The following is a 25,171-nucleotide window of genomic DNA, read 5'->3' on the forward strand; positions in this document are numbered from 1 at the left end:
CATTCTCTCTAATGCGCTTCCTATTTGAACCTTAATTGATCAGTGTATGCCTATTGAATTTGAAGATACCCCTTGTCTTATTTGTGGATGTGATAAAGAATCAGCGAAGTACATATTCTGTCATTATAACTTGGTTTATCACCTGTGGAGATCATCCCCTTTGACCCTCATACTCATTAATGATTCGTGGACACGAATTTGAGACCGGGTGAAGTTCTTGTAAGGGCTTAAAAAGCAAGGAGTCAACATTAATGAGGTCTTCTAATATGCTTCTATTGTTGTTGACACAATATGGAGAGCTCAAAATGATAAGAGTACACAATAATAAATTATATAGCTTGAAACATTAATTTAATTCTATTACTCTTTGTTATGCAAATTATGACTTATCTCTTCCTCCTCCTCTGAATATGTTGTTGTGGATGGTCGATCTCTACCTCCCTTGAAATGGATAAATTCGTGGTGTAAATGTAGAAAGGGATGCCATGTGTGTTGCGGCGGTAGCAAAAAAACATATGGGGAAAATAGTTTGGGCTATTACAAGGCGATATCAATTCTCAGATTCTCTTAATGGAGAAGCAATTGTTACTTGCTAGCTGTTGAAAATGTTGTTGCAAATTAGTACATTTTGGACTGACATAGTCGTCAAGGCTCTAAAATGAACTAACTTTAGATGGAGAATTGATAACTATACTAGTCATAGTAAAAGACTTTCTAATTTTTTTTAGGTGAGGTCTAATTTTATTTATCTATAAAGGCTTATTTTTTTCAAAAAGAAAAACTTACACATTTTTCATTTTTTTTTTTTGGCATTTCCTTCTTAATTTAATAAGCCAATAATAATGTGAAAAAAAAAAAAAAAGAAAGAAAGAAAAAGCCATTAATAAAGGATAGCATGTAAAAGAGCATTATACCAATTTGATCCTTCTGGTTTAGACCCACCACAATTGAATACTAGCAATTAATACTTTTGTTATCCCACTCCTTATCTTTTAAGTGCGAACTTACCATATACTTTTTAAATAACTTTAATGAAAATTTGTAAGAACAAAAAGGCCAGAATGGTCAATTTTGAATTAGATACGACTGGACCACAAAAGTTAAATAATCACCATTTCAAATTTCAATTATCATAAAATGACAACCACTTACACTCGTCATTTTCTCATAAGAATTTGAATTTGTACTCATCAATTTGAGCTAAACAAGATCATCCCACAACCTCACTTTATGCTCAACATCACTGTCTAAACTCCTTCATATGTTATATCCATTACTTCAATTAAAAACTAATAAAAATGTAAAAAAGAGCATTCATTCGAGTATATTACTTATTACAGCTAAATAAATACACAAGTGGGGTAAGTAGGATGTACCTTAGAAAAAATGGTTATCACAGAGACCACCATGTATGAATTGTGCATTTGTCAATGGTTCCTTGTGAGTATAAAAAAATCCCAAAAGGTATATAAAGAACCAAGAAAATTACAGTAAAGCAATTGCAGCCACAAACACTACAAATTTATTCTACACTGGTTACCAAAAGGAAAAAAAAAATAAGGGCACTGTTTTCCCCGAGTTTTCCTATAATCCATATACTAGTGGAGCAATGATGCAGTTTTCTTCATTACAATTTACAGATATAATTTCTCCAACTAAGTATGCAATGACCAGCACAAGAACTTACCATGCGATGGTCATGGTATTGACAAAATATCATTTATCTTTCCTCAGCAAAGGGTTAGAAAAAGTGTTAAAATTTTGTGAAAAATAATCCAGCAGACAGGTTTAGCGTTCTGGTGGAGTGGACTGACCAGGTGGAATGTGTAAATTAGATGTGATCAGCTCCATGCTTGATCGACTACGAGGACCAACATCCGCCCCAGATTCCAAGTCACTATCTGCATCATTCCCCGTTCCAGCATTTTCTGAATGGACAGGGTGAAGCAGACCGTGCATTCTTAAAAAATAGCTCTGACTGGGAGATTGGTCTCTTATGTAACGACTAGTCATCATAATAGGGACAGATGATCGTTCAGAGTCAGCACGGAGATTAGACAAGGCACTAAGGTCAAGATTTGGGAAGACCGAGCAGCGACACCGAGGACATTTTACATTCAGTCGAAGCCACTCATCAATGCATTCCACATGAAAGTTGTGAGCACAAGGAAGCCCACGAACCTGCAGTTAAGAAAATACATATAATTAAACTTGAGATTAGTGTGTAGTGTGGATGACATGTTACACAATCATTACAAAAAAAAAAAAAAAAAAAATTACCTCATTGCCAACATGAAACTCTTCCAAGCAGATTGGACACTCACTGCAATCAGTTGGGACGGCCTTTAGGCGGAACTTAGGAAGTTCCTGAATTAATGCTTCGACTGCTTCCCTCTGATAAAACCAGACAAAAGCTTCAACAACAAAAGAAAACAGAAGCTACATACTTGAAATTAGAGCGCACAAGTTTTACAATAACTAGAGGTCCTTGGCAACCATTGACATGCATGCACATGTGCCATAAATAATTCAATACATCTTAAAACATCAACACACCTTCCTAAGTCAGTGTTAAAATTACATACATTATAAGAACAGCTTATCACATCTGAGCTGCCCCCAGATGGTGTAACTTGAGAAAAACTAATAATTACCTGAGCTGGAGTCAAGTATAATCCTGGATGGTAGGTAGCAACATCTTGGCCCATACCTCTTGTTTCTTGACCTGCAGCTTCAAATGCCCAATCAGGGACACGAACCATGTCAACAAGTACCTGCAAAAGGGAGGGAAATCTTCCTATGAATAGTCACATCACTGGATTCATTCATCATATAATACATATACGAGCAAGCCACATAGAATAAACGAACACAGCATATATCGACATGTAATATATCTCAAAATTATAGAATAGAAGGTATACTGCTTACCCCATACTCTGAAATAGGAATTCCTTGTTGTGCACGTAATAAGTGTGCCTGTCTCCGTGTCAACCACTAGGAGAAAAAAGTAAAGGCGAAAACTCAATACTAGAATTTAAACTTTACAAAATTAAATTGGGGCAAGAAACAAATAATTATTAGTTGTGAGGAAATCGAGTGATGGAAAGTGAAATAAATATAGAGAATGCCCACTTAGTCATTTATAAAGTAAACTGTAAATTGTACTATGTACTGAATCTTTTAAAGAACAAGGAAAACACTGACCTTGCCAAATGACATACAAGCTATGCAGAGGAGTGCACAGTAGCTAAAAAGTAACCAAATAAGGAAGCCCCATTTCTGACCTTGTTCTGGCAACTGTATGCAATTAAAATATGTAAGCCAGAATTAAGATTGATCTCTGATGATAATGAAGGACAATTATTAAAGGTAATGACTTACACAAACTTTCCCTCTTCTAAACCACAGGGTACCAATTACTGTCCAAGCCCAGAGAAATGGGTAGAGTAGCAGAGAAAGTATGGAGAGTACCACTACTCTTCCACAAAAACGAGCATACCTCTGCTGCCAACCAAAATCCCTAAGAAGATGGAGAAAATGAATAAATCGAACAATCAACATTTACATTCAGCTTTGGACTTTGGACTACCAAATGAGACTAAAAAGCAGCCAGTCATTATGTAGTCTAAAAGAAAGTTTGACAGAAAATTGTAGAAGAGAAAGAAAACCCATACAAAACAGGTTTGAGTGGCACATAAAAAATTTGTGCCCGAAACGTTTATCACTTATAATGAAATACTGTTCAGTAACAGGTCAATCTAGTAATGTCTATGAGATAGTCCCCTTCATGGAGACGTTTAGGTCACTTTGTGTTCCTACATGTCTGTCCCACTAACCCTCCATAACTAAAGATGTTTCACTTAGCACACTTTCCAACAGTAATATAATGTGTGTGTGACTTGGCTCTAGAGACACATGGCCTTAAAAGCCTATTTCTCTAAATTTTCAAAATCTGTTTCGACCAATGTCTGTTGGTTCTAATGACTATCTACTTGGTATCAAGAAATCTATTGATCATTTAGCTTCGGTTGGTATCTACCAAAGACCACATTAAAACAATTTTTGAAGTCTACCCCAAGATCATGACACTTTTATTGTCTTTGTTAACTCAAGTTCTGATTCCTATTACATTGAGGAGATTGATTCCATTTTGTAGCCCAGGAAGCTCATATTCAAAAACATCACGAGGAACAAGATGCTAATCCAGCTGCTGCCACTCTTGCAACCTATAGTATCACTAAGAAGCCAACGGCAGATCCAATTATTCATCTTAAAATCCTCAAGAGTCAAGACTAGTTCACCCCTTTTTCATGATCAGAGAACAGAAAGCTTGTGCCCTATTTATGAATCTGCGTTCATTGTCTTTATATACTTCCATTTAAACAAAGAAAACGAGATATAGAATGAAAGGTACAAATGTTCTAACAGTTATAGGAAAGAAGCCTTACAAACCCATTCCAGCAGCAAGTCCATTATCTACGAACATAAGCAAACGAAAAGCAAACACCACGGTGTAATCAACCTGAGTCCAATCAATAAATAATAACGAAAAAAACTAGTCAAAAAAATTAAACAGAACAAAAAATCCCATTTTAACTTCTTCAGAGTTCAGTCTTGAGAAGCTCACCACAATCCATATGTTCAATGGGTACGTACAACCATGATAACGCTTCCAATTAATAGCAACAATAACACTATGCACGAAACTGTTATAGGAAACAAATAAAATCCATAATAAAACTATAATAGCTTTAATAAAGAATGCATATTCCTTCAAATTATTTTTTTTAATTTTGTGCAACTTTGATATTATATACTACAAAATCAAGAGGGGTAATAATTTTCAGATTGAAAAGGGCATTAAAATTCCCAAATTTCGAAATCATATAAGGATACACACTAGTCGCGAGCATAGACAGGAAGAACCCATCGTACCTGTAAGACCACAACTTCACATCATCAAAGTTGTCTACGAATTCAAATTCAAATGCGTATAAACAGAAATAGATATAAACAAACACCAATACATAAAAATATAAACATGCATATCCATATTTATACAGATATGTGTGAAGTATAAGAAGGAAAACAAACCACTTGAAATCAACGCCTCTAATGGCCATGGAGAAGGAAGTAAGATGACAATCCCTAGTGTGAAGAAGCCCAAGAATCGAGGATCTTCATTTCAAGAAGGAAATGCTTGAAATTGGAATAAGAATCTTTGGAAAACTGGGTTCCTAAATGCTGAATTCCATGGAGTGGTAGTAAGGGGAAAGAGAGGTGTAGAGAGAGAAAGTGAAGTGGAGAGAGAAAGGAGAAGGTGGAATGGAAGAGTGGAGCAGTACTGAGAGAGACTCGTAGGGAAAACAGAATAAGAAGAACTAACGGTGCCGTTATTTTAACCCCTAATTTTATTGTAAACACCATTTTAGATCCTTTAGTTTTATTAATCAGACCACCCTCTTATTTTATTAAAGATGTTTGTTATGTATTTTTAAAATGAAATTTTACACTCGGTGCCCCATTTTACTTATTTTTAATATTTTTAACCACACACGATTTATTAAACATTTTTTTAGGGAAAATCTTCAACCTTATTTAATGACCCAAATCAACTATTACAGATAAATATTAAAAGCAAGGGTAAGTATCTGTCCAAATGTTTTCACCTACACCACTCGTAACAAACGTAGCTAGTGCATGGCCAGCACTATTTACAGAACGAAAAAAATAGCATTACAAGAACCACCACCGCCAGTAGCTAACATAGAACAAATCTAAAAAATGATTGACTGATAAACAACATTACAACTTAGGCTATTAATCCAGCTAACAACAACAGTTGAATCACAACCAGCTCGCGACAAATGAAAATCAAACTGAGACGGACAGCTAGAGGCTCCGCCACAGGAACCACAAAGTCACCCATAGCTCCAATTGCCCATGTAGCCCACACAGCCCCCGTACCATCACGAATAACACCACCCAGACCGACATAGCCTCTATCAGAGAATACCGCTGTATGTTGATAATAATCCTTCAATCTAACGCCATAAATATGAATATCCTAATATGATGAAATAAATACATATAAAGTTTAGAAAATCTTACATTGATGACAGCAGAATAATATGTCTCATTCCGCTCAGATCTCTAATCCTTGTTCCTTTCTGTCGTAGAGTAATAACAAGATCTGAGCTTGGATCTCCTTTTCCTTTAGTTTGGTTAACCACCGTCTTCTGCACTATTATTGAGTACTTGTGTGGGTATGGTACTATAAAACTAAAGGCTTGAATTGATGAAGAGCAGTAAGAGGGGTTTGAATCACTATGAAAGAGGCTCCCATTCACTAGTTGTCTGATTGAGTTAGAAAATTAGGTTTAGATTGATGGAAGGTTAAATGAGAATGAGAGCATCATGTTCTTTTTATAGTATTTCAATTAGAGTTTTAAGATTTAATTATATAGATTAAAAAAGATAAAATAATAGGTAAGTAATTGCTTTAGTGGTCGGCCAGTTAATGGGCATCACTAGCTACAATTTGCTACTTTATTTCAACCATTTATCTTTCTTTCAATAATATCATATTTTCTTATTTCAATCATATAAATATCAAAACTATTTATTTAATAATTATAATTAATTATCAAATAAAATTACCATTTATCTTATGTATTAATTAGACCTTAGAAAGTCTCTTAATTAACAAATAAATCCCTAAATATCTTTTCTTCACAATTAAGCCCTAGCTTAGTGAGAATTCATAAATAAGACACAGTCTAATTTTAGAATTATAATTGATTAATTAAAACCAATTAACTGAGTCTACAATCAAGATTATCTCAACTAGTGTGGGGACCATGAGCCTATATAATCAAGCTTCCAATAAGTAGATTTATAATTTACCGAGTAAATTTTCTAACTTATTAATTCCTCCTTGCACAACTATAGATTTAGAATTGCACTCTTAATTATATAGAACACTCTATATGTACCAAGATATAGATATGCTACTATCTATTGTTCTTAAAGATCCTCTATATATGATCTACATCGAATAAGGACAAATTTACCGTTCTACCGTTCAATGTATTTTATTCTTAAAATACTTAACTACCTATAAATGATATTTTAGTAAACTAATATAATTACTGAAATGAGACTAAATCATTTATCTCTATTAAGTCAAGCTCGAAGGAAATCATCATTTCACTTCTAAAATCTATAGAAGCTATAGATTCCATATCTATGATCAATGCTCCCACTCAATTATACTATCATGTTCCCAAGATGTAAGTATTAGGTTGATCGAGCTTTAACGAATAACTCTAAGAACATAAATAATACAATTGAGATCGAACCTAACCATATCAGGATTAAGATCTATTGATCTAAGATCGGCTAACTGATATTGACTTAGATAGATATAACGGTAAGTTTATGATATTTTATCCAAGTTTAATATCGGTCCAGTCTGATGTATACTCCATACATCGATCCTAGCATATTTTGCCAATACCCTAAAAAAGACATAACACTTATCCAAGGTGTAAGTAAGCTCTCTCGCTGATTATCATGTCAGTCTAAATCTAGTATATTGATAAATCATGAGACTTAAATTCTAAAATATATAATCATTATTATATTCCACTATGTCGACAATACTATAATCATGAATAACTATATATTCTGGATTTGATAGAATTTATATATTAAACATAAAATCATGAAAGAAATCATGTGAACCATGCAACATAAAATGATTTCTAATCTTTTATTAATTAGTAAATATGATTATATTGAAATGAGTTTTATTTAGGGCACAAAACCCAACAAGTTCTTGGTCTCAAAGGATGCAGGAAAAGTTTCAAGCTCTAAAAGGTTTAAAGTTTAAAAAGTTAAAAAATTAGGAAATGAGTGAAAAGTTGTAATTGGACTTCGTCAAGCATATTTATACCAACAAGAAGCAATCCACGTGAAAGAGAACAGAGAGTCTATGATTAGACTTCTAGAAACACAAGTTGCATTTAACGGTCAGGAGGTTCCACGATCCACGCGTATCCTCACAATTAATGTTCCCCTAGAATTGAGGCGCAGAGACCCTTTTCAATTTTTGCGCCAAGAAGTGAACAGTCGTAAAAAAAATATAGTTGTTTCTAGAAAACGACTCCTTGATGGTTGCGCCCTTCCATCCTCACGCGATTAACACGTGGATGTATTATCATCACAGAAGGAAGCCACCTTTTGCAGTCGAGTAGCATTCAAAATGTCATGATTTTATTCCTCAGCCTCCACATGTCCATATTAAAAGAGTGATGCAAGCTTCCCCCATACATAACATTCTAGAAGCTTGGGGGTAAATGTTATCCGTATTTCAGGCATTGGACACGTAGAATCCAAGTCAGCATCCAAGGCCCATCAGTGGGACCCTCAACAAAGGTAAAGTGGGCTAAGCCCACTCGGATAAGTCCTTTCCGGAACGTATCCCAGTTCCACAATCGTAAAGCCTTTCGCCCTTAGTATGTCGTACCTGGAAGCATGTCCGGTACCACGAGACTGGAAGGATAAGACAATGCGTTCCTAGAAGACCCTTCTAATTTCCCATTTTATTCTTGCATCCAAATAAGGAAATTCCAACTGCCAGATCGTAACAGAGTATTGTATCTGGATTAATGGAGAAACTTCCTATAGTGAATATTGTGCAATTAAGTCATAGGTTAATTGCCCACAATTAGTGCACACAGTGTTGACCAAATCAATCCAAATTTGATTTGCCTAGTCAGTAGATCATCTTCTTCATGGGCTGGACTTCATGAGATAGCCTAAGTGTATTATTTACTGTAAACTCTTCAATAGAGGGAAAATGAAAACTTTAATACTCCTAAAATCCTACAGATTAAGGGTTGAATTCTCTTGGAAACTTTTCTAAGGCAAACTTGAGAGCATATATTCTCTATATTCTTGAAGGCTTTTTCAAGCTAAAGGAACTAGTAAATAATACTGACTCGTGGACTAAGGTTAATTAATGTCCTAACTATGTAAAAAAATATTTGGCTCTCCTTATTCATTCTCTTTTAATTATTTGTTCTTTAGTTCTTATTATTTATATTCTGTTTCTGAAAATCTCGGTAAATAGGACTGAATAAGCCAAATTTGGATGGGTAACACCTAAATAGATCAACCTCCCAACTAGTTGACGATAATATTATGGAGAAGTAAGTAATCTCCCAGTTGCTAGTGCCAATCAATGGTTTTTCTCCATAAAAAATTCTCCAGGTTTAGTGCTGAGGAGACCTGCCTCTGAAATAATGTCTAAAGCGTACTTTCTTTGACAAATGAAAATGTCCTTTAGGTTGCGAGTGACTTCTAAGCTAAGAAAATATTTGAATACCCCAAAATATTTCATCTTGAAGCATTTACCGAGATAGTATTTAAAATGGCTAGGGCCACCTTATCGTTGCAAGAAATAATCATGCCATCTACATAGACAAGAACACCCTTAGTCAATGTGAATAAAGAGTAATCTGAATATGGAAACCATAATTCTGCGGTGCCTGTGCAAGTTTAGCAAACTAACATCTCAGAGCTTGTTTTAATCCATATAATGACTTCTTCAACCTGTATACCAAATTAGTTTGATGTTTTTCAAATCCTGGTGGAATTTTCATACCTCTTCTTCTAAATCATCATGCAAGAAAATATTATGGACATCCATCTGATGAATTTCCCACTTCTTTACAGTTGTTAATGCAAGAAAAGTACGAACTGTCACCATTTTTGCAATTGGAGCAAGTCTCATTGTAGTTAATGCCTTCAACTTGATGATTTCCAAAAATGACAAGTAGTGCTTTCAATCGTTGAAAAAGTCCATTTTAATCGTAATTCTCATTATACGCCCATTTACTCCCAAGGGCTTTTTCTCAAAAGGTAATACTTGCAAGACTCAGGTGCCCTAATCTTCCAAAGCTCGTACTTCATCAGCCATATCCTTTCTCTAACCTTCATGTTTGACTGCCTTCTTAAAACTTTTAGGAGGATTGCATGCATGTATTGCTGCTATATATTTTCTATGGTTATTATAAAATCTATCACAAGATACAAAGTGTGAGATAGGGTAAAGAGTACTTGAGGAAGTTGGTAAAGTGGATGAGTTGGTGAAAGGACTTTTCTTTTTTACAATGGTACGAGTCACATAGTCTTGATATCTAGTATTAGGAAACTTGAAATATGTCCCTCGCCCTAGTTCAACTTCTGTCTCTTTAGGAATAACATTTGTAGGTGTGGATATTTGCGGTCTCTCACTTGAGATGGAGTGACGTTGGTCGACTTTGTCATGTTCATCACTTGTCGAAACTAAACCCTTACACATGTTGGTGCCTCCATGACAACCTCATGAGATACCACCCCGTCTTCACACACAAAGTCATCAAATTCGTTCTCATAGAAGAATTGAGTACCCATGATATGAGCAGAAGTATTATGGGAATCTACAAAATTTGGTTCAGATAAAGGAACACATTTTCAAAAAATTTAACATCCCGTGAAATAAATATTTCTTTTGTGTCTAAATCATACAACTTCCATCCCTTTTTAGCAAAAGGATACCCCAAAAAAATACGCTTACGACTTCCACTAACAAATTTGTCTCCATGATGTTTTTAATTATGAGCATAGCACAAGCAACCCAACACATGAATGGTTGTAAGATTAAGAACCTCACCAAACAAAAATCATATGGTGTTTTATAATTAAGGACACTAGAAGGTGTGCGATTCATTAAATAACATGTTATCATTACACATTCTCCCCAAATTTTAATAGGCAAATGTCCTTGAAAACGCAAAACACGTGCCAAATTTAATATATGTCGATGTTTATGGTCAACACGACCATTTTGTTGTAGAGTCCCCACACAAGAGGTTTCAAATATAATGTCATGTTTCACAACGTATTCATTTAAGAATTGAAATTTAGTACCATTATCACTTCTAACGCGCTTAATTTTATGACTAAATTGCCTTTCAATTAATGAAACAAAATTCAAAAACATGAGACCAACTTCCAATTTATTATAAAGCAAATAAACCCAAACAATTCATGAAAAGCATCCACAATAGTAAAAAAATAAGAAGCCCCATAGGAAGAACGGGTCCTATATGGTCCCCACTAATCACAATGAATAAGTTCAAAATTCTTCTAGCACGACTATTACTATGAGGAAAACTTTTTCAAGATTTCTTTGCACGAAAACATACATCACAACCATTTTTATTCACACTGTTAGAGTGACTCACAAGCGGAATCCTCCCAAGAACTTTTTCCGATAGATGCCCCAAAGGTGTATGCCATAAATCCATTGACTCAGCACTATCTATAGCAAGGACCTTGACTGGTGGAACACCTCGCAAAAAGAAAAGTCCATCCTTGCGCTCACCCACTCAAATCAACCTCCTCGTCGTTTGGTCTTGTATAACACACAAAGTATCAATGATTTTGAACAGTGCATTTATGTTCATATAGGAGTCGTGTAACAAATAACAAATTACAATCCAAATTGGGCACAAATAACACATTATTAATTTTCAAATTGCCAAGCAACACCACACTCCCCTCACGTGTAGCTTCAGCAGATCAACCATCTAGTAATCCCACAGGACAATATTAATGATCGTAATGTACCTGTGACATGATTAGTAGCCCCTGTATCAATAATCCATAAACACTCACCCCCATCAATCGATTTTTAGGCTTAGGCAAATTAACAAAGTCAAGAATGGTCTGCCACTGTGTAGGTGTAATGCCAGACAAACTCGTTGCTTCTAAAGTTGTGGTCGATGCTTGAGAAGAACACGCCTACCCTGAAGAGCGACTAATAGTTCTGTTTGCACGAACATATGGTACATCGTCCTTCCATGCACCACTATTTCCTCCTCCTTTGCCATTACAACTAGCAGAGGCACCATTACGACCATCACCTCTGTTGCCACGTCGGTCGTGGTCACCATGAGGCCTATCCCGCTACTAGTCTGAGAAAGCATGAAGTTGAAAGCATGAACTCTGATCATGCCCTTAACGATTGCAATGGACACAAAATTTGTTAGAATGATCAAAAGAACGCGATTTACCTCGAAAGTTCGTCTGAACCTTAAATGCCATTATATTGTGTTCTTTTGCACATGATTAATATCTCTGCCAGGTTATTACTCCTCTTGAATTAGAGTTTGATACGCCTTATTCAGAGAAGTTAGCGATTCTGAGTCAAGAATTGTGATTGTACCGAGGCATAAGAAATGTCCAAACCAATAAGAAACCATAGAAGACATTCTTTCTGCAGTATAATGAGGTATTTCTCTGCAATATTGCACTTACAACCACTACAAAAACAAGTTGGTAAAGAAATATAATTGGCCAATTCATCCAAAATCTTGCTAAGTCCACCAAAGTACGTTGTGATATACTCCGCTTTCCATTGCTTGAACTCTACAAGAGACGTCTTAAGTTGACAGATCCGTGTCCAATTCACCACACAAAATCGTCTCTTTAAGGCAGTCCACAATTCTTACGCATTTTCATAGTACGAGAGAGTTGATCAAAGTGAAGGATCAAGAGTGTTCATCAACCAAATTTTCAAAGCAAATTATCAACATGGAGTTAAAAGTGAAGGATTAAGAGAAAGTCCAAGAAAATGAATATATTGACTAAATTATCAACTAAGACATTATTTCAAAGCAAGGCAAGAAAGTTTTGTGGTTAACAAATAGTACAAAATAGAGAGAATTTTAGTTACAATTTGGTAACTTTATACATTTATATACAGCAGATGCAGGTTGCTTGTAAGTAGGTATGCTAGTTGTATCAACAAACCTAACTTCGCCTGGTGCAAAAGAAAGTTCATTGTGCCTAAAATATAAAAGGTCAAACAAAGAAAATGTGCTTAGAGTTATATAGAGAAAGTAATCACTATTAAATATAGTTTGAAAAATGGATATACCAAGAACAAGATAGAAAATAATTTACCTTCTCAGATCGAGGCCAATCAGACCAGCTTGAAGGATTGTCAAATTGTCAGAATCTGGTGAGACAATTATCACAGTTTCACCAGAGTATTGAGTCTCAAGAATGGACATGAGTTGTGTCACTCTAACAAACACATCTTTAACACTCTCATTTGGGGTTCCATCATTGATAGGAGGAGGCTTTATAGTTGGTGAGATACCATCTGATTCATAAACCTGAGACATATAATACATTACATATCAACACCACACATTCAAATCCCATAATACTTATTACAATTCTAATGATTGTAAACATATTATGAATATCATAATGTGAAAACAACAAGTATATTATTACTTCTGAAACTGCCTCCAACTTTCTTCCTTCATAAGCCCCCAATCCTCGAGCATCCAAAAAGCTGTACTCAGGAACAATATAACTGCAACAGCAAAGATAAGCAAAGTATTTAAACTGAAACCTCTTCTATTTTAACTGAGAAAAAGCAAGCCATTTTATTCCCAAGCTAGAAAATCAGACTCCCTTTGGTTGCTCACGTAGGAGTACTAACGAAGAGAAGCACAGCTCTCTAATCCTGATTTCCATGATCTTGTTTGTTTCCCGGGAAACAAACAATTTTGTGTGTGATTCTGGGGCTTGATCCCAGCTAGCTAGTACTTGTGGACAAATAGTAAGTATTTATTAAGGTACTGAGAAGTAGTTAGCTTTCTCTCATTGAAAAATGATATCAGTACATGCAAGAGTTACATGTCATACTACAGTTCATACTTTACTAATTTACTTTTGACTAAGTCTATAAAAGACCTTTATAAAAAAGAAAAAGAAAAAGGTTTATAAAGAAAGACCTCCAGTGATTGGATGATTTATACTTTCTCTTCCATTAAGTCTGAAAATTTCCTAACATTTTTCTAGAAGAACACATGTTTAAAAATAATACCAAATTAATATGAAATTGCAGACCTTCGACTAACCCCATTAACAGAAGCAATGATCTCAGCAGCCTGGTAAGCTCTTTGAGTAATGGAAGGCCAAATCCAACAACCATTATCACAAGCCCCCATTTCCTTCAGCTGAAAAGCAGCTCTCACCGTCTGCTTCTTCCCTCTCTCTGATAATCCATTATCAACAGATGTTTTGGCAACTGGATTTGTGTTTATTACTCCAAAGCTCTCGAATTCAGATTCCCCTGCTCTAACCAGAAAATACCTTCAATACCAACCCCAACACGTAAGTCAGTATTAAAATTACCATTGTTTCACTTTTTAGCATTAATTCAATCATCATGACAAGCAAAAAGAAAAAACCAGTTTCCTTTGTCACTTTCCATTATTTTCTCGGCCACCAAACAACAAAAGCTATATGGGTTTTGTGACTTACCTGTTTATGAGTCGAACTGGGGGCATCTGAAAGAGGCCGCGGGCAGTTGCGGCCGGAGGAGATATGGGGTTGAGAGGAAAATCTATGAATTGGGTAGTGGAGAGAGTGAGTAAAGTGAGAAGGTTTCGGCGATTAATGGATGAAATTGATGAATTATGGAGGTTTTTGGACGCTGATAATGGAGGATGACATGGGTTTAGAAGAGAAGCATGAGGAGGAACTATATGAGAAGAACAAATTACCGGACTCATAATGGCGGGTATTTGGTGTTGTAACTAACAACATCATCTTCTGTGACTGGACTGCCTTTGTCCCTGACAAAAGTCTCGATTACCATTTTGAACTAAAACGACATATCGTTTTCACGACAATATGTCGTTTATGAACAAAGTTCAAGAATTTCCCTGAAAAACAGCCTTAAACGATACTCAAAAAGACATAGATAAATAAATGAATTGAGAGTTATTAAGTGTGAATGTGATTAAACAATACAATAGAAAGTTTAATTTTATAATTTTTATGCTGCCCCAAAAATACCATCTGCAGTAAGGGACTGAAAAGTGAAAACACAAGTGTAAAATAATAAATATATATTTTAGTCTTGTTATGAGAGCTTAAAGGTAAAAGAAAAAAAAAACACTGAATCTGTATTTGTTATCTTATTCCTAGATAGCAGGGTCGAGTGGTTAGTGGAAATTGCACTATATTTTGCACGCGTTACTAGTTTAGTTGGCTACTAAAGTCAAAAACGAAGCATTTCTTTTCTTTCTTTTCGTTAGGCTATAATATTAATTAATATTGTGAATCGAAGATATATATGTTTACATTTACATATGTACGATTTCATCAAAATTATGCACCATTTCACTATTCTATTTAGTTTGTTACAATAGAAGATATGTAGCTATATCAGCAAAAATCGTTTTCCCTCTCATGTACAATAGTGGTAGATTCTTTTATTAATTTATTGTTTCTTATTATAAGTATTTTATCTTATTTGAATAATACTATGAAGGTTAATTAAGATTTTTACTTCGAATTTTCACATGTATTAAATCATGTCTCTTGAATTTTTAATGTCGTTAAAAATGTCCCATGAACTATTAAGATTCTTAAATTTAAAGATTTTGTCCAATTTCAGTAAAAAAAAGTCTAACATAGATAAAAGTTCAAGGGATATAATTTAATATATGTCAAAGTTCGAGGAGCATGATTTGTTAGATATCAAAGTTTAGGGAGCATAGTTAAGTACATAAACAATCACTGAAATAGTAAAATTGAATGAAATTAGACAAAAATATTTAAATATAACAATCTCAATAATTAGCTTTTAAAAAAAAAATCTCAATAATTCATAGAGAATTTTAACAGCCAAAAAAATTCAACAGACATTTAAAAAGAAAAATACTAAGTACATGTTTGGCATCATAACTAAAAAACTGTTTTTTGTTTTTAAAAACAAAAAATTGTTTTTAAAAACAATTTGGCTTGTTTGGCCATATTTTTTAAAAACAGTTTTCAGAAAATAAAGTTACAAAAAACAAGAATTTTGAAAACAACAAAATGTTGTTTTTTGTTTTAAAAACCAATTCACTTTTGGTCAATATTGTTTTTAAAAATCACTAACCAAACGTGACTTGTGTTTTAAAAACTTTAAAAACTATTTTTTGTTCTCATTTCTAAAGACAATTTTTTAAAACAAAAAACAAAAAACAATACCAAACATGCTCTAATTAGCCTACTATGAAATAATGAGAATGTGACCAGTGCTAGAGTCACAGCCACGATTTCGTTCCAATTATGAGAGTGAAAAAGGTAATTACAATATTATTTGATTTTAATTTATTGGCAATAATTAATATTGAGACAAATTTAAAATTGGGACCTCCTAAGAGATGTATAAAATTATTTGGCTATCCTAATCTATGACCACATATTTGAGATTAACTTTTTTTATGAAAATTTGTTTCACTATATTATTTACTTGATATTTTTTTTTTTAATTTTTTAACAAAATAATTCATATGTTTCTGGCCCTTTGCCCTGACGAGATTCTCTTTTGTATTCAGAAAATAAAAAGGGATAGATAAGTATACTTAGTTATATATAAGCCTTATTATATTTTGATATTCGTGTAGTTGAACTATGTTGTGTTTAACTCTAACTACTGTTTTTAACTCCTGATCTTATTAGAACACAATAGATTAACTTGCTAAAGCAAAACCCACAGCACAGACAGTTACTTAAAATAATTGGTATTGACTACCTAACCCCATATAGGACTACGTACTATAATACAATAATCTTTACTACCATAATACTACATTATAATAGTATTGTGTATCACGTACCATTAATAACAAAAATTATTTTAATAATAAATATACATTATCATTCCAAAAAGTAATAACAAAAATTATCGAACTTCAATAATAACAAAAATTATTTTAATAATTAATATACATTATTATTGCAAAAAATAATAACAAAAATGATCAAACTTTATAATAACTAATCAAGTCATAATAAACAACTACACTTCACTCTATACAAGAAGTCTTCAACTTGAATTTATACACGTACATAGCATCTTTTATTATTTAATAATAACTATTTTTTACTACTTTTAAGGGTAAAAGAGCTATGCATATCTAATATATTAATTCTTAATTCGCTACAATAACTCACTTTTGGTACTACTACTAATAGCCATGCTTGTATATATACTTTTATAAAGCAAAAATGTTGCTTAAAGAAAGGAATATAACATTCAAAGTAATGAGACCCACTTCTCCCTTTATCTACATATATAAATTTATATAATGGCCATTTTTCACACAAATTTCTCAAAATAAAAAAACTTCTTCTTCTATTGTTGTGTCTCTCAAAGACAACCATGACAAATTTCTTCCTCTCACTGCTGCTATCACTCTTCTTATTGTCTCCCAATGTAAGAACTATACCTCATTTTTCATATTTCATTTTTTTTTTGCCACATTTACCCCATTTCAGTAAGTTTATTGTTATTTTGTTTTTTCAGGTTGGTGGAATTGAATTTGAGACAAAAGAAAACCCATTTACGGCAAAAGCCTCATTGATCCGTTACTGGAAAAATCATATCTCCAACGATCTTCCCAAGCCTAATTTCTTTCTCTCCAAGGCCTCACCGCTGGGCCCCACTGACTCAGCGATTCTCGCCAAACTCGCCGACGATCCAGACTCGCTCTCCGCCCGATTCAACTCGTTCTGTTCGTCCGCTCACTTACTCTGCTTCTCAAACGACGACGTTTCGGAGCAGCAAAAAGATGATCAATCCACCTCCCTAGACGACGCCGTTTCAAAGGATGCCAACTTTGCCACTTACACAAATAGAAACTTCGCCAACTATGGCGCCGCCCGACGTGGCGGCGCCGACTCGTTCAAGAACTACTCAGACGAGTTGAACTCGCCCAATGACTCGTTCCGAAAGTACAGTAAGGAATCGAACTCTCATTCCGAACAATTTGCCAGCTACGCCACCAATGCCAATACCGCAACCTCCACCTTCACCGGCTACGCTGCCGATGCTACTAGCGGTTCCGGTGAGTTTAAGATCTACCACCAGCAAGTTAACGTTCCCAATCTACGGTTCAGCTCGTACGATTCCGGTGCTAACCACCACCGTCTGTCGTTCGGGAGCTACGGTAGCGAGACCAACTCTGGATCCCAATCGTTTCTGAGCTACGGCAAGAACGGCAATGCCGATCCGAACGAGTTCACCAGCTACGCGGAAGGAGCGAACACTCTCGGGTCAGATTTCTCTGGATACGGAGAGATTGGTAATGGCGGGAACAATTCATTCAAGTCGTACGGACTCAATGGGAACAATCCGAAGAGCAACTTCAAGAGCTACGGAACCGGAGGCAATGCCGGGATCGACGGGTTCACGAACTACCGAAACGGAGCCAACGTCGGCGCCAACTCGTTCCAGACCTACGCTAGACATTCAAACTCGGAGAAGGTGACTTTCTCCAATTACGGGAAATCGTTCAATTTAGGAAACGACTCTTTTCGCGACTACGGAAAAGGATCGTTGGGTCGGACCTCAATCGGGTTCAAGTCATATAGTTTGGGTCGGACTTTCAAGGACTATACCCGAAACGGCGTAACTTTCGCCGAGTACAATAATTTCACCACTGCCACGGAAGCAGGTCACAGTCACAGTGGCATATCCGTAAATAAGATGGTTGAGCCAGGTAAATTCTTTAGGGAGTCTTCATTGAAAGAAGGAAACGTAATGGCAATGCCTGATATTCGAGACAGAATGGTTGAAAGGTCTTTTATGCCCCGCTCTCTATTAACCAAGCTGCCATTCTCAACGTCGAGAATCTCCGATCTTAAAAGGATTTTCCACGCGCCTAATGGCTCCGCCATGGAAGGCATAATGCTCAACGCGCTAGAGGAGTGCGAGCGGGCTCCGAGCCCAGGTGAGACCAAACGGTGCGTTGGCTCCGCCGAAGATATGATAGACTTTGCTGTTTCTGTTTTAGGCCGCAACGTGGTGGTTCGGACCACTGAAAACGTGAATGGGTCAAAGGGAGAAATCATGATTGGAAAGGTCAGAGGAATCAACGGTGGAAAATTAACGAAATCCGTTTCATGTCATCAGACCCTGTACCCCTACTTATTATATTATTGTCACTCTGTACCTAAAGTAAGAGTCTACGTGGCTGATATTCTTGACGTGGCGAGCAAAAATATGATTAATCGTGGTGTTGCCATTTGTCATATTGACACATCATCATGGGCTCCGGGGCACGGTGCCTTCGTGGCATTGGGGTCTGGTCCTGGGAAGATTGAAGTTTGCCATTGGATATTCGAAAATGACATGTCGTGGGCAACAGCTGATTGAGTGGAATATAAAAAGATGGTATTTTATTTTTAAAAAAATTGCTTTTGTGCAACATTTTTATTTATTCATAACTATTGTTTTTGTTTAGAATTTTTTCAGTTCAATTCAGTTCTATTTGAACTTTTTTTTTCTTCAAGATTTCTAAGTTTATAATATACAATATGTGATGAATGATCAAAAAAAGAAAATGCTTCATAGTTATTAATAGTTATTCTTTGTTGGAGGAGTAAAAATTTGTGACTGTTATTTTTGTCCAAAAAAAATTAAAAGAGTCTGGATAATACTTGAAGTACAATTGCTCTACAAAAAGCTGTGATTTTTTTTTTTTTTTTTTTGCAATGGAGCAACTTATCTAGAGTGTGGAATCATAAGTTTTTCTGGCTATCCCAAACAGTAGAAGAAGGTTGGGATAGGCTTTTGTCAAAGAAACAAGTTAAAATTTCATTTTTAATAATTATCAAGTAAAATTATCAAATAATTTAAATAATACAGAAATGTAGTAACAAGATTTATCTCTATTCTATCAGACACAAAATCTGACAGAACAAAAATATATTGTTGAAAGTAAAATGCAGAAAATTAAAATGACACATAACATTTAATACGTGGTATCAACAATTCTTTCGAATTGCTCCTAGTCCACGGGACCACGCCCAGAGAAAGAATTTTTTTAGATGAGTCTCAAGTGTTTACAAAACCAAATTGACTTATACAAATAAAGACTCCCTCTTTGAATTTTCCACAACTATTGTAATCTATTATTCTAATCAAATTTCAGAAGTACCGAGACCTTGAACTCCCTTCAATTCGTAACACTTGCACACTTCATCCCGAAGAGTGTCTCACATGCAATCTTCCTCCCGAAAAGTGTCTAACTTGAAATCTTCCTTCCGAAGAGTGACTCACTTGCAATCTTCCTTTCAAAGAGTGACTAACTTGCAATCCTCCTCCCGAAGAGTGACTAACTTGCAATCTTTCTCCTGAAGAGTGACTCACATGCACTTTTTCCTCTCAAAAAGGTGACTCACGAACAAGACTTCTCCTGAAGCTTGCTCAACAATATCCAAGGTGTTCAACCTACATAATTTCAACAAGAAACAATACAGAGTAACACAATAATAAAATACTAAGAACTTGTTGGACTCAAGTTCTTCACACAACTAAGAAAGACACTCTCTAACTTTGAAAAGTAATATAAAATTGATACACCAAGAGAGCTAACCAATACCAGAGACTTCAGGGTGTATTTATACAGTTTAGAAACCCTCTAGGTCGTGGTCAAGCAACCAAGAAACGATTAGGTCATTAAATGAAAATTTTCCCAAAAAAGAAAGTCAAAATCTGTTTAAACATACAGTCAGTCTGTTCAAACAAATATAGACAACCTGGATAGTTTTTCAACAAAGTTTCCATAAATAAATAAAGCAACTTTGACAACATTAATACCCATAGTTGTACACGGTTTTTTGGTCAAGAAATCAGATCAAAATAAATAAAATATGAATAAGACTTTCCTTAAAAAGTAAAGGATAAAATCAAATAATTTATAAAAGGAAAAATCATATTTTATTCACAATAAGTCAAAAGAATATAAGATCTGATTTTGAAATCCTTTTCACACAAGAAAAGGAAACTGGATTTTTGAAAATAAAGAATAAACAAATAAAAATAATTTCAAAAATACCACAAACATTATTTTTGTCTATTTTATCAAATATGTCAATAAAAGATTTTACAATCTCCCCCTTTGGCAATTTGATAGACAAAAATAAAATAGAAACTTGCAAGACACATGTTAGAGATAAGTAAAGAGAAGAATTCCCCCTGCAAGCATACATAACTTATAACAAACATGAAAATAAAACTAAAACTTAACTCCCCTCAAAATAAGAAGGTCCAGAGTTACACAAAACAAAATATAACATGTTTTTTAGTCTACTTTCCCTCTTTGTGTCTTTCAAAGTAGCCAAAGTACCAAAAGTATATAAAAAAAAAACAAATATGCCAAACCTAAGACTAAAGAAAGTATCAATGTCCTTAGGAATAAAGAAAAAATAAAAGGACAAGAAAAACTAAGCTTCTGGAACCTTAGACAAGGCTTTGACAACATCCAAAACTGAACGTTGAAGTCCCTCAAGGTTCAGTACTCGAGCAGTCAAGGCATCAAGGGAAGCTCGAACACCAGAGATTTTTGTTGTGATGGATGCTGAAGCAGTTGGAACAAAAGCTTCTCTAGGAAGATCATCCGAAGCAAACACTAGTGATTGAGGCTTGGATTTCTTTGATGATGAGGCTTCAACAGTATCAAGAATTGGTGCAGATGCCTTGTAGGATGCAGCAGTGGAAGGAGCCACCAAATCTTCTTGCTTAGTCTTAAGATCACTTTTCCGCATACTCAAAATCTTGTAAATAACTTGAGGAAAAGGAAGATTCAAATTTTTCTTGTTACCTTTTCGAAAACTAATGATTTGGTCATAGATGACAGTGGACAAATTAATATCATGACCAGTTCCAACCTTGTACAAGAAAGAAGCCATATCAAAGGAGATGGTTGTAGTGTGAGAAGTCAATTTTCAATTTGTTATAGCAAACTTGTGAAGCGCGACATACATGTAAGTGAGATTAGTGACCGAGATAACAAAATTTTGAGGCCACACCATCTTTTGACCCACAATCTCGGAAAGAACCTCATCCTTGTCAAGAGGTTCACTCTCTTCTTCATCTAGAATAGCAAGAGAAGGAAGATGCAAGGTCTTTGCTACATCTTGTGGAGAGAAAGAAAACCAATGACCTCTCACAAACACTTTACAAAACATGGTAGAGTTAGAATCAACAATTTCATTATTGAGATTAGCATAAAACGCTTTAACAATCCTATCCACATAGCCAAAAAAATTAGCCAAAGAACTTTCCCATTTTCTTTCTTAAAAGTATATTCAGAACACCATATGGATGGTGATCACTCAAAATATAATTTCTTTCAACAAGAAATTTTCTTTGTGCATAAATAACCATGTCACGAGCATTATTATTGTAACAAAATAAAGGAGAATGAGTTTTAAAGTGTACACATTTCATCCTTGGAGAAGATATAGGTTCAGTGACTGGTTTCTTGCCTTTACCCTTTGAAGACAATGGTTAAGTGATTGGGGCAGGGGTAGACACTACTTCTGGAACAGGGGCAACAACATCTTCAAACTCTGATTCTTTAGATTCTGGTGCAGATTCAACATGATCAGGAAATGATTCATAAGACTCATCAGTTTTGGACTCAGATTCTTCTTCTTTAGGCTCAAATTCAAAAGAAGATGGTGATGGAGATGGAGGATGAGCCTGTAATTTCTTCTTTCCAGCAGACGGGGAAGACAATGGAGATGAAGAAGTGTTCAAAATTAATTTTCTTTTTGGTGCCAACTCATTTTTCTTTGATCGACTTGGCGTCATAGGTAATTTGAGAAGCCCAGCAATCTTTGATGAAGATGAATCCAATTTAGCCTTTGCCCTAGCCACCATCGAGGGTTTAATAGGAAAAGAGTCAACATTTTTGACTCGAGATGGAACCATCACTTCAGATGGTGGTGCATCGACTCCAATATTAGAGGTGATGTTTGGAAACACCATATAATTCTCATTGGAGTGAGGAAATACTTTTTTTTGAGCCTTGGTCTTGGTGGTGCAACTAATAGAGGCGATCGGAGCTGACGCACGTGGCAGGGAGGTCGAAATTGAAGCCAAAGGTGATTATGGTGGTCGGACTTTAGATGCACCAGGGGCCTTGGACGATGATCCTCTTTAGGTATTCACCATTTTTCCTTTTTGCAAAAACTGAAACTCAAGCACACTCGATCACACACGATTTTTTAGAGAGAAAATACAATGAAGAATAAGTTGAAATCGTGAGGAGAAAAGAAAGTAGGTGTGATATATTTAAGTGACAAGACTTACTCTATTTGACAAAAAACCACCATAAAGTAGTTTTCTTTTTTTAAATAAACCAAAAAGGAAATAAAAAATAATACCACCAATATATTTAATTAGCCAAGAAGTTACCCCTTTTTAATTAAAAAAAATTTTCAAATAAAAAGTGAAACAAAAAGATTTTTTTTATTTATTCTTTTCGAAAAAATGCAATAAAGAAACCACAAAAATAGGGTCCACAAAACCCTACATGATCAGCCCAAGACACTTTACCCTTTTTTTCTTCTCTTTTTTCTTTTAAATTAAAGACAAGATAAAAATGGCAACAAGAATAACTAAATTATGACAAATATCAAACATACCATGATTAGTTGACAAAAATAAAGACTCGATGACCAAGAATATTTTAGAACAAATAAATAAAATGCCAATTTTTACCAAATGCTTCAATTAATTCTGCCCACTTTAAAAACCATGATTTTTTTTTTTTATTTCAAAATAAAAGAGAATGACAAAGTCCAAAAAAAAAAAATACCTATAATCAATGTGCATTATCCTGAAAAAGACATAAGACAAGCCAAATGAAAATAGATGTTAGTGTATGATAAACACTTGTGATTTTGAAAAATAGAAAGAATTTTTGAGAGAAACAAGCACAGTTCAATCACAAACACATATTCTTTTAAGAGAATCAATCAACATGTAAGAGTCTGACACTTATATTTTTCTTAAATAAACTTTGTAATATTTTTCTTGCAAAGTTTCAAGCATATGTGTGTGATAGTGTATTCAAGGGAACATTGCCCATTTTACAAGAAGGTCTTTTCTAAATGTAAAGATTGTAACCCATGAAGACGCTGTCACACTACACCAGTGGTAGCCCTTTTTTATGGTATCATATTCTTTTCATAACTGCGAATTACAAAGTATCAACTTACTCAAAAGATCACTTTCACACACTGATGCAAGTAGCTCTATTCTTACATAGGAGTTTGAAATAATGCTACACAAAGGATGCTCAAACATTAACCATAATCACAAAAAATACAAGTCCAATTATCTTTCAAAACACAAAATACAATTTTGAAAACGATTGCCAAATTTCTTAAATTAGAGATAAACACACTTGATCAGGCAACAAAAAAAAACTTTTGATGATTAAAGAGAACAAGCTCCCAAATATTTTTGGAGGAAATCAAAGCGAATCAAATTAAGAGCCTTAGTGAAAATGTCAGTAATTTGTTTATGTGTTTCAATATATTCCAGGACAAGAGCTTTATTTTCAACTAATTCTCTTATGAAATGATGACGAATATCAATATATTTAGTTCATGAATGTTGCACAAGGTTTTTTGAAATATTGATTGCACTAGTATTGTCACAAAAGATAGACTCATAATCTATCATTATTTGTTTCATCCATAAAAGTTGAGCACAACAACTTCCAACAGCAATGTATTCGACCTCAGCAGTAGAAAGAGAGATTGAATTTTGTTTTTTGCTGTGCCATGAAACTAAATTGTTCCCAAGTAGAAACAACCTCCACTTGTGCTTTTTCTGTCATCACTATTACCTGCCCAATTAGTATCACTAAAACACACAAGATTAGTATTAGTTTCCTTTGAATACCAAAGACATAATCAACAGTCCCATGAACATAACATATGATTCTTTTGACAATTGTTACATGAGACTCCATGAAATTTCCTTGGTACCTGGCACACACACCAATACTATAACTCAAGTTAGGCCTACTACCAGTAAGATAAAGAAGACTACCAATCATGCTCCTATATACTGTAGGATCAACTTTGACACTGTTCTCATCTTTGGACAACTTCACAGTTGTTCAAGTCCAAACTTTTTCACCAAATTTATAGCATATTTGCTTTGAGAAACAAATATACCATCACCTAACTGCTTGTCTTGTAAACCCAAAAAATAGTTCAACTCTCCCACCATGCT

The 25,171-nt window shown here is 34.7% G+C and overlaps 3 protein-coding genes across 3 annotated transcripts; 1 reads left to right on the forward strand and 2 right to left on the reverse strand.

Annotated features, from left to right (window-relative positions):
• Positions 1-1,445: 1,445 nt before the first annotated feature.
• Positions 1,446-5,414, reverse strand: LOC115710220 (E3 ubiquitin-protein ligase SIS3). Its single transcript, XM_030638566.2, has 10 exons — positions 5,098-5,414; positions 4,900-4,938; positions 4,631-4,697; positions 4,452-4,525; positions 3,385-3,523; positions 3,208-3,300; positions 2,932-2,997; positions 2,655-2,774; positions 2,281-2,394; positions 1,446-2,181 (listed from the first exon to the last, which is right to left on the reverse strand). The coding sequence occupies exons 1-10, from the start codon at positions 5,124-5,126 to the stop codon at positions 1,789-1,791; spliced, it is 1,134 nt and encodes a 377-aa protein (XP_030494426.2). The 5' UTR covers positions 5,127-5,414; the 3' UTR covers positions 1,446-1,788.
• A 7,262-nt stretch (positions 5,415-12,676) lies between these two features.
• Positions 12,677-14,805, reverse strand: LOC115708766 (uncharacterized). Its single transcript, XM_030636778.2, has 5 exons — positions 14,398-14,805; positions 13,981-14,226; positions 13,360-13,441; positions 13,021-13,235; positions 12,677-12,903 (listed from the first exon to the last, which is right to left on the reverse strand). The coding sequence occupies exons 1-5, from the start codon at positions 14,646-14,648 to the stop codon at positions 12,783-12,785; spliced, it is 915 nt and encodes a 304-aa protein (XP_030492638.1). The 5' UTR covers positions 14,649-14,805; the 3' UTR covers positions 12,677-12,782.
• A 2,348-nt stretch (positions 14,806-17,153) lies between these two features.
• Positions 17,154-19,521, forward strand: LOC115711476 (polygalacturonase 1 beta-like protein 3). Its single transcript, XM_030639816.2, has 2 exons — positions 17,154-17,347; positions 17,438-19,521. The coding sequence occupies exons 1-2, from the start codon at positions 17,294-17,296 to the stop codon at positions 19,286-19,288; spliced, it is 1,905 nt and encodes a 634-aa protein (XP_030495676.2). The 5' UTR covers positions 17,154-17,293; the 3' UTR covers positions 19,289-19,521.
• Positions 19,522-25,171: the final 5,650 nt, after the last annotated feature.

Source organism: Cannabis sativa, chromosome 3 (assembly GCF_029168945.1).
Source record: "Cannabis sativa cultivar Pink pepper isolate KNU-18-1 chromosome 3, ASM2916894v1, whole genome shotgun sequence".
NCBI lineage: Eukaryota > Viridiplantae > Streptophyta > Magnoliopsida > Rosales > Cannabaceae > Cannabis > Cannabis sativa.